This window comes from Ascidia mentula, chromosome 6, assembly GCF_947561715.1.
Source record: "Ascidia mentula chromosome 6, kaAscMent1.1, whole genome shotgun sequence".
Lineage (NCBI taxonomy): Eukaryota > Metazoa > Chordata > Ascidiacea > Phlebobranchia > Ascidiidae > Ascidia > Ascidia mentula.
Genome location: NC_138571.1, coordinates 11,745,472 through 11,757,788, shown reverse-complemented (window position 1 = coordinate 11,757,788; position 12,317 = coordinate 11,745,472). Strand labels below are relative to the sequence as shown.

General features: G+C 39.5%; 3 protein-coding genes across 5 annotated transcripts; 2 read left to right on the top strand and 1 right to left on the bottom strand.

Annotated features, from left to right (window-relative positions):
* The first annotated feature begins 271 nt into the window (after positions 1 to 271).
* LOC145906087 (organic anion transporter 3-like) lies at positions 272 to 4,052 on the top strand. 3 transcript variants are annotated; one of them, XM_082993470.1, is made up of 12 exons: positions 272 to 748; positions 879 to 961; positions 1,017 to 1,095; positions 1,151 to 1,320; positions 1,381 to 1,547; positions 1,715 to 1,883; positions 2,004 to 2,126; positions 2,213 to 2,356; positions 2,670 to 2,884; positions 3,133 to 3,241; positions 3,346 to 3,476; positions 3,767 to 4,052. In XM_082993470.1, exons 1-12 carry the CDS (start codon positions 575 to 577, stop codon positions 3,931 to 3,933), a joined length of 1,731 nt encoding a protein of 576 aa, XP_082849596.1. In that variant the 5' UTR covers positions 272 to 574; the 3' UTR covers positions 3,934 to 4,052. The 3 variants fall into 3 exon arrangements, with proteins under 3 accessions (XP_082849596.1, XP_082849597.1, XP_082849598.1); XM_082993471.1 differs by having other exon boundaries at positions 1,151 to 1,329; positions 1,396 to 1,547; XM_082993472.1 differs by having other exon boundaries at positions 274 to 748; positions 1,396 to 1,547.
* Positions 4,053 to 7,954: 3,902 nt separating this feature from the next.
* On the top strand, positions 7,955 to 9,586 carry LOC145907205 (uncharacterized). Its single transcript, XM_082994635.1, has 4 exons — positions 7,955 to 8,000; positions 8,131 to 8,272; positions 9,076 to 9,194; positions 9,360 to 9,586. Exons 1-4 carry the CDS (start codon positions 7,955 to 7,957, stop codon positions 9,584 to 9,586), a joined length of 534 nt encoding a protein of 177 aa, XP_082850761.1.
* Positions 9,587 to 10,138: 552 nt separating this feature from the next.
* Positions 10,139 to 11,719, bottom strand: LOC145905926 (cytochrome P450 4V2-like). The gene is made up of 2 exons (XM_082993252.1): positions 11,057 to 11,719; positions 10,139 to 10,985 (listed from the first exon to the last, which is right to left on the bottom strand). Exons 1-2 carry the CDS (start codon positions 11,707 to 11,709, stop codon positions 10,139 to 10,141), a joined length of 1,500 nt encoding a protein of 499 aa, XP_082849378.1. The 5' UTR covers positions 11,710 to 11,719.
* Between the last annotated feature and the right edge of the window lie 598 nt (positions 11,720 to 12,317).

Genomic DNA, 12,317 nt, shown 5'->3' with positions numbered 1-12,317 from the left:
CAACAGTCTGGTTTACCTGATTTTGATTTCAAAATCGAGCTAACCCTTGTTAAGTTAACGTACAATCGCACAAAAAGACAGCAAAATGTTGAGAGCGGCACAGTCTGCGAAAAACTATTTGGGCGAAAAGCAAAGGCACGCAAAGTTACGCAATTCCGTGCTCAGCAATGCACGACCATGAAGAAAATGGCATTCATTCTGAAGCCGTGACGGCGCTGTGAGCGGAGCGACTAGATTTGCTTTTCGACCTGGGTAAAGCCTTAGATCAAGGGTTTACAACTTATACACTTGTGTTTGACCTATTTTAGAGGTGATGTCTTAAAATATGTTCGCAAAAAAGCTTGATTGCACGTTGTTGGATCTAAAACAACATACGATTTCTTAACATTCTTTAGGTAAAAGTCAGATTGCCGGAAAATCAGCTGTTTAGTGCCAGGTTTTCAAAGTTTAGTGCCCAGGCATTCAAAGTTTGTTGGCGTCTCCAGCGTTGCAATTTTAACACTAACAAACCAAATTAACCCAAAACTTTTCACATAAGTCTGTTTTGTAGCTCGGTTTAGTTTAAAGACCTTGAATGGAATTCGGGGATATTTTGTTGCAAGTAGGCTGGGGTAGATATCAGATCTTTCACATGATCTTGACGTCATTCCTCGTTTCGCTGTTGGGACTTCAGTTTTTCGGTTCCATTTTCGTTGCTTACCCAGTCCCTCACTCCTGTGACGTTACAATGAGTTCCGCTGTGGTGACGGTAAAAGTGTGAAATTTGCTTACATGTGTTTAATCAATTCTGGGCAATAAATTTCACCCTCGTGCTGTTGAGGCAAATCCCCGTATAAATGTTTGTCTAAAGCTTTAGGGTCTATCGTTGTGTTGTATAGGCTTGCAATGTTTCTTGCAACTTTAGTATTGGAGAGAATTTGGTACCTGTGGACAAGCAAGGAAAGTTTGAACAATGCATTCAGTAAGTTATTACGCAAAGGCATATTAACATGAATTAATTGTGTTTTTACTTTTAGGTTTGATATCACAACCCCAACCGCCGAAAATGAAATTTGTCCTTATTTGGCAAACTGCTCCCGCCCTATTAACTTTCAGGTGCTCCAAAAGCAAGTAGCAGTGAAGCATTTTAGTTATGTTAATAAACTTCCAGACGCGTCCATGCAATAATTACGTGTATACGAGCGACGGAACTGTGACGTCATCAGTGGTGACGCAATTTGATCTCGTATGCGGAAGGGTGTGGATAAGGTATCTTTTGCAGTCCATCTTCATGTTCGGAATATTGCTGAATGGCTTGGTCATTGGGAAAGCAACTGACAGGTATATAAGGTGGAGTGCTGTATGGAAATTGAAATTTGACTTGGTTTAAAATGAACTCAGTTTCGTAACGTTTAGGTATGGACGTCGTCTTGTATCTCTAATTATGTGCGTTGCCACCGCGATAACAGGAGTTGGAGTTTCATTTACAAATTCTCTGCCCCTTTATGCTGTCCTACACGCGTTGGTTGGATTTTCCTGTTTCTTTGCAGCAAACATTTACGTCATAGGTAAGCGTGGGAACTGTGTGCAAGGTTAAATTAGATTGTTGCAAAATCATATTCAGACTACGTTTTACTGGACCAACTTTACATGCAACTTATAATCTAAACATCTATTTTAAAAACGCAGTAATCTATTTAAAAAATGATCCAGTTTGGCGACCTCTTCTGTACAGGATCTGAAATGACGATCCCCTCGCGGAGGGCGATGGTGTTGCAAATAAGTAGCTTTGGTTTATCATCGGGAACGATGATAATGGTGTTATTCGCACTTCTTGCGCGACATTGGAGAACATTTCAACTCGCTATTTCTCTGGCTTATATACCAGTAGTTGTTGGTATTTGGTGAGTTTTATTACCAGAGGTCAGTGAGAATTGCACCAAATCAATATTTGTTTCACGCTCTTTAAAGTTCACAATCTTAAACTTCGATATTTTTGCTATTGACTTCATTTTTGGGAACAGGATTAAAGACGAATCTCCGCGTTGGCTGATTTCGCGCGGTCGATACGCTGAGGCAGCGCGGATTATTGTAAAAATGGCGAAGTTCAACAAAATTAGCGAGCAATCTGCAGAAGTTGTTGCAAGGTAAAACCAAGGTGTTTATCAAATCAGACACATATCCTGTCACTGTTCCAGTCAATGCAATAACAGAAAACGAGTACACCTTCCAGATTTTGTGCAACACTTGACACCCTCGAAGATATATCGGATGCGAGCACGGTTGTTGTCCGTGAAAAACAGACGGATATCGGAATGACGGACACATTGCGTTTTTCTCATCTGGCGAAAACTACTATCATCATATCCTACGTGTGGTATGTGCATGTTTTGAAATGATGCTGAGACAGTTTATAATAACCTAAGTTTCCTACAGCTTTTTCTGTATAGCAACATCTTACTTCGTTTACACATACATATATAGTACTATGTGCAATACACTCAGCTATATAACCCTTTACATATACATAACACACAATAACATCTAATTATACAACATTAACATTAAATACGGTCAGAATTATTCAACGAAAAGGGGAATAAAATTAATTTATTTTTAGCATTGAACTGTAAAAAATGCATCACATAGCATTTGTTGTCATTGTTTGTCATCCTGTGTTTTTATTAAAGGTTTGCTACATCATGCGCATTTTTCGGTATGACCCTCAATGTAGCCAACGTTGGTGGAAATATTTACATTAGCACTCTCATCATGGGCGCCATGGCAATTCCCATGTACCCGATGGCCATCTGTGCATGTGACAAGCTGGGAAGGCAAATTGTCATATCTTCCTGCTTGATTCTGGTGGCAGTTTTCTCTGTACCTACTTTCTTTGTGCCTACAGGTAAATGAACAGTTTGCTAAAAACCTTTTTAGCTATATATAAGTGGGTGTATGTACTGTATGTGAGTAAATTATGTACTTCATGGCAGGGTTTCTCAAAACTGTGTGACGTGAAACATTTGATTTAAAATGTTATAGACTACCAGTGCATTTGTCGTTTTCTTCAATGACACTTAATAGGATCAAACAACGTACGGAACTAAATGCTCCCCGAATCAAGCAATTATTTGAGTTTTTTACGTTTTACAGATATGACAGAGGTACATCTGGCGTTATTCATGCTTGCTAGGATATGCTCAATAATCCCATTATCCACGTTGTTTCTGTATACAATGGAATTGTATCCTACCGTGATCAGGTAAACAAATGACAGCCCGAAAATACGTTAAAAAAATTAAGAAGGTTACCTGGGTATAAAACAAAATTTTTTCTGGAACCATTTTTTTCTTTTTTTTGCCGCAGGTCGACGGCGACCAACTTCGGAAACGCAATGGCACGTGTTGGCGCTGTAATTGCACCAGCAATAGCGTTGTTGGAAATTTATCATTACGCTCTACCCTACATTCTGTTCGGTATCATGTCGTTAGTGGCTGGTAAGACAATGACTTATTGTGAAGGTGTTATGCAGTTGTGTAGAAAAGTGACATGTTGGGATGAAAACTACTTGACAGATAATGACATCAATGGATGGTAAAAAATGAGAAAATGTTGACTTGCGCGTGTCACTGAAAAAAAGTCAGTCGTCAGACATAAGCTGTGCTGATGAGACCGGATAGGTGGAAGCAGTGTACTGTGTCTTAAGCTCATTGATCATTATTGGTTCACTTGCTTGTACTTGACGCAAATTAGTTACAGCAAAAAATGGAACTGTTTTTTTTTTCAGGAGTATTGGTCCTCTTTCTTCCGGAAACGAAGCACTCACAGTTGTGTGAGACGATGAAGGACGCCGAAGAATTTATTGCCGCTAACCCAGGACCCCTCAAGAAATTGTGTTGCGGAAAGAAGGACAAACAAGGAGAAGAAAATGAAAATGTCGGACAACAGTTTTAGCTTGCTGAATGTAAAACAAAGTAATCTTGGATCTATAAATATTGTTATGCAATGTAAACATCGCACACATTAGTGACGTATGTAATTGATCAGCAAAGGCGAAAATCATTACTGATCTAAAACTAGTTTTCGTCAAGACTTATTTTTTCGCTTTTTTTTCAGTTTTTGATTTTTTGACAAATATACGCTTTGTCGCAAAAAGTTGGTATTTTGTAAAACCGTAAACATTGACTAAATCCCATGAGCGGATTCCTCTTCGTTGGGCGTGTGATGCAGTTCGACGTAGGTCAGGGAAGGCGGGTCATCAGGGTAGATTACTTCCGGGACCATCCAGTCAGCCTCGATTGACACTGGATGCAAATCGGCTGGCGGTGGTGACGTCACAGTACCTGGCAAAGGTGGCAGTGGGACTTGGGACCTTGAAAGTGGGACTTGATAAGGGGAGTTTGGGTCATCTATATCCTTTGGTGCTTCATTTGCGTTTTCGTATATTTGGTTGGCAGTGGTTTCGCGTTGACTTGCAATGCTGAAAAGTTTTAGGTCGTTGTTAGTTCTAAAGCAACATGGTAAAAATGTTTAGGAGCATAGATCCTACGCGTTTAATGTCTATGTTAATGTCACCTAGCTTTACAAAATCTAACCATGGTTTCTTTACTTTCACAACAACACATATGTTCCTATCCAGCAGGTAAATGCGATTTTTGGCGGGAAAATTATTAGTTTTCTGTAGACGAAATGTCATTTCAAGTGTAAACAATTACCGGTAACCCACAAAACTAAAACCTGTACTTACTAGCAGTATTCGGGATCTTGATGATCCTTCTGGATGCTTTGCACTGTCACAAAATCATTACCTGCTGGTGGTAAAGGCCGGGAATTGGATTCTGGCTCCAAAACCTGTTTCTTGCTGACGTTCTTTGAACCACGCTTTCTTGCGTACAAATAAAACAACAACACGCACAAAATTAGAGTAACACCTAGTGCTACAAGTCCGTATATTAAGGAGCTTGGACCGTTTTGTGCTTGTGTCGTTGCTACAATGGTCGATCCTTTGTGCAAAACGGCATTCCCCGTGTTTGTGACGTCACTTTGGCTCACTGTAGTTGGTACCAGCAGTGGCTTTTGGCAGATGTATCTTAAGGCAGAGTTGCAGTCTTTTTTACCAATCAGGTAGGGCGTAACAGTTGTAAAGCAGCTGCAGGTGGAACTTGGCTGTGCCTGTAATTTCACCCAATAGGAATTGCTAGTTGCACAACAACTTAGAAGTTTGTTTTTGACTGCAGCTATGTCAGCTACAGCTAAACTGCCCCCGGCTTGCTTCTGGCAATCTGCAATGGCTTCTGAATAGGTTTGGTGAAGGTTGCCGCTGAAGACGTACTCGTATCCGCCGTATACGCAGTTGCTGCATGACATTTTACAGGCTCTTCTTAATTAGTGCTTCAAAATAAGTCTTGCATTTGAACTGAAATGTTCTGTGGAGAAGGTCTTGATTAATTTTTAGCTGGAAAACGATACCGGGCAGATGTTTCATAAACACGTATTTTACCAATGAAACTAAACTTATAATTGTTTATAGGCGTCTTGAACGATTTTGCAATGACCCAGGTTAGTCCTAGAAACATGTTTTTATCATATAATGGTTTTACGTCGTGCCCTCATGACTATATATGACCTCTATACTTGTTTGACACAGTCGTTCTCAAACTTTGCGGCCCGACGCATGGTCCGTCATTTTGGGTCCTACCACAAAATTAAAAAAAAAAATTTGAAAGAATTATTGGCGCATACCAAGTTAAGCTCGCTTGCTGAAAACCACACCAAATTAAGACAAAGCCTGGAAATTGTAAACAAAAAAATGGCCAAGTACATTTATGATTAGTGTGACGCAAGTGTGATGAACATTTTACAAATGCGTAGCACGTGTTTAAGTTTGAGAGCCACTGGTTTAACACAACACTGCTGGAATCCTAATCCGTTAACAATCTAACAGGTTAAACGTCAACCTCTTGGTAATTACAATCCTCTGCATCGAATGTAAAGTAATTAAATTCAGGATTACAGCAAACTAAGCTTAAACTCTCTTTCAAACTAAAAATTTAAACTGGAGAAAGCGTTGGTCGTAAAGTTCCTCCACTGACTATATTAAAAACATAAGCCATCACACTCCGCCCTGCTTGATGTACATTTAATTTCCTATGTCATAGATTGTAAACATTGGCATTTGAATATAGTCTTGTTGTTGTGACGTGCTTTGACATGCACAAAAGTTAAGCTGTTGAGTACACATTACTAAGAGAAAGTAAAGATTGATTATAGGTCAGTGCTGACGAAAGGACACGCACAAATTACTCCGCTTCGTTGTTAAACTAAACGAATGTTTATGTGCAAAAAAGCCATAATAACAAAATTAATTTAACGAATGTTGCTTCTCACCTATTGCAAAAAAGGTTTACATTATGATGCTTTACACAAAAAAGCTGAAAAATCAAAGCGGTTTGACTGAATACAACTTTTCTGTCAGCTGTGTACATGACGCCTTACTCACAATTATGAATAGATCTTTTCGCATCCGCTTCTATTGAATACCGCCATCCGCTTCACCCGGCCCATGTACATTACTCATACTTTACCTTTTACAGAAAATATTATCACTGCAACACAATGCGACCCCGAACAGTTTGCGGGTTTTTCCGCTCTGTCTTTGTCAAAATACGCAGGTAACTACTGCGTCATTGAGATTTTAATTAGATCACAATAGACTGCCCTACGCAGGCACGAGATGGGTATTTCATGACCGCACACATAAAGGCTAATGAATAGTTTCCGTTTTTAGAGTTATCGTGGGATCAGTCTCATTGAACGATTTGGTTGTTCGTAATACTTTTGTCACAATGCATCCCAACGCAAAAGTAAAATATATGGAAAATTGTACACGTTGATGTCAGGCCAAAATGATAACATCTGAAGCACAAATTTTCAACTTTACCTAATCAATAAATAGCAATTTAAATTGTGCACCTCATGAAACAATATAGTCTGTATCTATAAGCGTTGACTCGCCAAATTGCGGCCCCCATAGAGTAACATGTGTCATGTTTTCACAATTGAAATTGAAATTTGCTTTTTCAGCCACTTGGTTGTGGCAAAACTTTGGCTTAGTGAAAGCAAGACTATTGCTGTTACTTAAGTCATAGTCATAAAAAAAAACATGGACACTTCTATTTACTATCAGGGCTATATTTGAGCACAAACTTCGTATTTTGCGATCGTTTTTGTCCGTGGAACACTGCAAGGTTCACAAGAAATCCCCACTGCGAATGAGGCTGTTGATGCTGAACACATTTAATAGATTTATATGTGAAAAAAAAAGCCGAAACGTACTTTTGAAAGCCAAAAAAACACTGGAGCGGCTAACACAGCTCACAAAACCCATAATTTTGGACATTAGCAGTATGTTGAATTCAATCACGATTGTTCAGTTGTAAAAACAAACATGAACGCTCCAGCATGCAACTAAACAACTCCGTTGTCAGTAAATTTTGTAATGCCCTGTTGGTATGCTCATTTGTAGTGTAGTTTTACACAACAATGGCGAGATTTTAGTTATTGCACGCGGAAATACACGATGTTAAATATACAGCACTGATTATCGCAAGAAAAGGGCAGTGCTGCAATGGTCGTGTTTCATGGCGCACTCTATAACGCCAAGGTGTGTCTGCGTACCTAAACTAGTACCTGTCCATATATTCATGCTCATTCAAAAGTAAACCAAGCACTGTACGCTTTATGACGTCATCTGATACATTGTGATGGAGGAAAGGGATTTACAACCTGTGAAACTTCCCCTCAATAGAATTGCTGAAATTGTGGATTGACCTGGCGTAATCTCAGCCCCTTCTATTCACGCGCAATAAAGGCGATAGACTCGTCACAATGCAATCTTAAAACAAAGGTAAAGTTTTGTTTTCCAAAAGTAAGTTTTGCAAGGTCCTATTTTACAGTTTTAAGTTGAACCAAAGTGATGACATCTGAAGATGCAACTGTCAGCGCCACCGAGGCAACCAATGGTAATAGGATTTTTTGAAAACAATTCTTCATCAATGCTTTTCGCTACAGAATTGCAATTTAAAGAGTGTAATTAAGCGCAAGCTTTAACAGAATAAATTTAAACCTGCTTTGAATACAATCGTGTTTCAGCCACCTGGTGCGGCAAAACTTTGGAATGTGAGGACCACGACTACTGCTGTTACTTTACCGAAGATTTCGGGTTCTGCAGTCATGAGAAGCATTACGAACACTGCTACTATCAGCGCTATGACATTTGGAAACAAAGTTTCATGTATGTCTTAGCGTGCATTCTAGTGCAGTGGTTTTTGAACATTTTACAGTTTGGTCAAAAAACTACAAACAATTTTGTTATCATTTAAATATTTTTCATCTTGTCCACACTAAAACGTAATGGACAAAACATATTGATAAATGTATAATACAGTACAATTATGCAGTGCGCACTAGAACAAATCCATATGATGCGAAAATTCCTACTATCGTTTGGAGAAAAAAAGCTGAAACGTACTATTAGTGCACTAATTGGGTATTTTTTTAGGTATGTAATATGTTCCTGCTTTTTAAAGAACGTTTGCGCTAAAAATTCAACTAGCGTAAAAAATAATTTTATTTTGTGTTTACATGTTAACACCAAAGGCAACGTTTAAACTGCAAGCACAAATTACTGCTTGGAGAAAATCACGAGCATAAAATCAAAGCAAATTTTAATTCAATTTACGAGTTAATGAGTGATTACTGTTGACTGTTTATTTAAATGTTACTAGAACAACTTTGTGTCCACGCTTCTAGGTTAAGAATACATGTTTCGCTTTTTATCATTTTACCATCTAACTATGTCTTTTCTGTTTATTTTGTTTGTAGAACTGAAGATGCTTTAATAAAAAGCGAAATATGTATTCTAAAACTAGAAGCGTGGACACAAAGTTGTTCTAGTAACATTTAAAATTGAATTGAAGGTTAACTTGTGTCACGTGAAAGAAGTGCTGCTGGTTAGGTAGATTTCATGTAGTAAAAACAATTTACTGTTTATTTAAACATATTAACGGGTATTTAGCTTATTGTACTACAACGCAGATACGAAATCTTGGGAGGTGTGGTCGCCTTTATTATATGCGTGGGCTTCGCTGGGTTAAAACTGTACATGTTGAAAAGACACAGAAGAAATCACCCCCAGGATCACGGCGCCCCCATGAGTAAGTAACCTTGCTACACCATCGACCCAGTTTTGCACTGCATTAAAAAGCACTTGCGTAAAATTGCATTATATATGAATTGATGTTTAGACAACAGAACAGAAGTCTTTATAAACGGAAAAATATACTCCTCGACCCATAACACTGTATACCCACCTGTTTCAGCTGCCCCGCTGGGTGGAAATTCTCACGTACCTTCGCCACCGAACATGAGAACTTACCCAGGTACACCACCGCCTCCTCCACCCCCTATGGGTACTTACCCAGGTGCGCCACCAATTGGTGTTTATCCTGGGACACAACCCCCGCCACCTCCGCCCCCGGGCCAGTATGGTATTCAACCACCTGGACAGTTTCAAACCCAGTATGGGATGCTCGGCAGCACTAGATAAGATACAATGTTTGTGACATTATAACGTTTGCAATAAACTACGACTGGAAACTGCTTCGTGGAAAACACAAATGCGGAAAATATTTTCATGTAAACATAATAATGTTTGTGTAAGCTGCAGACAGATGGCCACTGTTTCGACCTAAAAGGTCTGATCAGTGCAGCTGGTGTGACTATCAGACGACTTTGCTGTCCAAACGGCCAAGCAAAGACTTCCACTTTGTGGTGACTATACAATCACCGTCATCCGTTGGGCACCAAACTAGGTGCAACCTTACGCCTAGCAAAACAAGGTGCCTAGCAAAGCTCAACCAATAGTGACGTCAGGCCCCGTGTCACAATAATTATAAGATAGGCCAAGTGGTGGCAATAATAATAATATGTAAGCTATATCTTACCATCGATCGTGAGACATACCTTGACAATCATTGCGTTTATTGATGACTTAACGTTCAGAAGTTAAAGTGAAAACATTCATTCAACTGTAAACGTGAGTAATTTGCTGTACGCGAATGTGGTTTTAAACTCATTGCAATCGACTGAGCAAAAACTACTAGTTTCGTTTTTCCAAGGTAATGAGCAACGGTTTGGAAGGGTGGAGGATCATATCTCCATTTACGGTTATGATATCCTCTCGGTCGTGTGATCTTATTCTGTAGCAACTCAACAAATGTGTGAGAATCACTTTTTCCTCCATCATAGCAAACTTCTGGCCGATACAGTTTCTCGGTCCGGCTGAAAAGGGGATGTAGGCGAATGGATGACGTTTGGCGCATCTCTCTGTGCTAAAGCGCTCAGGATCAAATCTCAAAGGATCTTCCCATACTTCAGGATTTCTGTGTAAACTGTAAACGATTGTCATGGTTTCTGTGCCTTTGGGAATCATGTATCCATCCATAAAGCAATCTTCCGTAGTAACTCGTCCAATCAGAGGTACTGGAGGATAAAGACGCAAAGTCTCCTTGATGACCTTCTCGAGGTATATTAGATTTTTAAGTTCTTCAGTTTTAAGGGAGCGTACGTCACCAATGACGTCAGAAATCTCGTCATGTACACGTTGTTGTACGTCAGGATGGCGCCCCAGGAGGTAAAGACACCATGTTATGGCCGAGGCGCTCGTGTCGTGACCTTCAAACATGAACGTATCTGCTTCCTCCTGAATGTCAGAGAACGAAAGACTTTCTCCATTTTCGGTCTTGGCATGAATCAGTACATTCATAAATGCCATTCTTCGTTTTATCTTCTTATCACTTTGCATATTTTTCTCAATAACATGACGTGTAAATCCATGTAGGATTTGAAGGAGTTTTTCGTGTTCTTTTCCCATTCTCATCCTTTTAAACATGTAGTCCCACCAGAGGGCGGGCTTCTTTTGACGTTCTTGAACGATTTTCGTCATTCTTGAATAAAAACAATAATTCTCACCATGTGCACAATAACAACAATAGCATAACACAACAAAGCCATTTACCTGCTGACAGCCCGTACGTATTTCGAATCTTCGTCAATTTGAGCATTTACTGTTTGTCCCATAGCCGTCTCACAGATAATGTCAAGAGCGCACAACTTCACGATCTTTGCAATATCAACATGGTCGTTAGAGGCGATTTTTTCCTTTAATATCTTCAGCATTTTTTCGCTCTGCTCGTTCATGACATCCAAAAAGTCTTCCAGGATATGAAAATGAAACGCTGGTGTGATGAGGCGTCTTCTCTGATTCCACTTATTGCCACTAGATGTCAGCAGACCTGTGCCCAGCCAAGGGTGAAGAAAACGGTAAACGAATGACTTTTCCGTATGCTTCGAACTTTTTAACAAGACTTCGACTGTCTCAGGGTGACAAACTGTGATCAGAGGAAGAGGCCCCATCCACTGCAACCAAAACCTGCTCTTTTTCTTTTCAATCATGTTGATCGCCAGGTCAGAGATAAATTGAAAGAAGGCAGTTGGTTCGCTTGGCAACAGATAGGTGTGACCAACCAACGGGTAAGCAGGGTATGGGATATGTGGGAGTTGGCGCCAAGCAAGGTATTTCCTTATATACCCGTGAATGTTTCTTCGTTTCACGAGTAAAATAACAACAATAAACATAGGGACAATAAAAAGCAACGAAACTAAATCCATTTTTCGCAAATAAGACTTAAACACCTAAAAATATTAAAGTTATTTGTCATTGCCGATCTTATGACACTAAGTCAACTGTGTATTAACGTTTCTATGTCGGTACACCTCAACCTTGGTTCGAACTGATCCAAATTATATTGTGCTAACACAATAGCTTGATGCATGCAGCATAAGTTAGTTCGAGGTCTGCTATAAGCATAAGCGCAACTTGTAAAACAAAAATCTTCGTACATGCTGTACCCAAAACAAAGCAATAGCTGGAACTCCACGTCACAGGGCCTGTGTTTAACTCACCAACACTTACCAGTATAAATGCCTATGCTCTGTACTTGTGGTTGACTAATTGGAATAAGTTGACTGCCTACAACAAAAGCATAAGCAATTCAATTCAGTAACACTAGCTCGTCAGCGCTTCCTTCCCAAATATCAGCATCACATCCGTATGCTGGAACGTCAAAACTATCGTTGCGACATTTACTTACTGTGTTGGTTATAGTAGTTGGAAGGGAGTCACGTTAATAATTGATAAAGCTGTTGTTTGACTTACGAATTTTATGCTTAATAATATTAATTACAACAGGATATACGGGCATGCGCTGCGTATATAT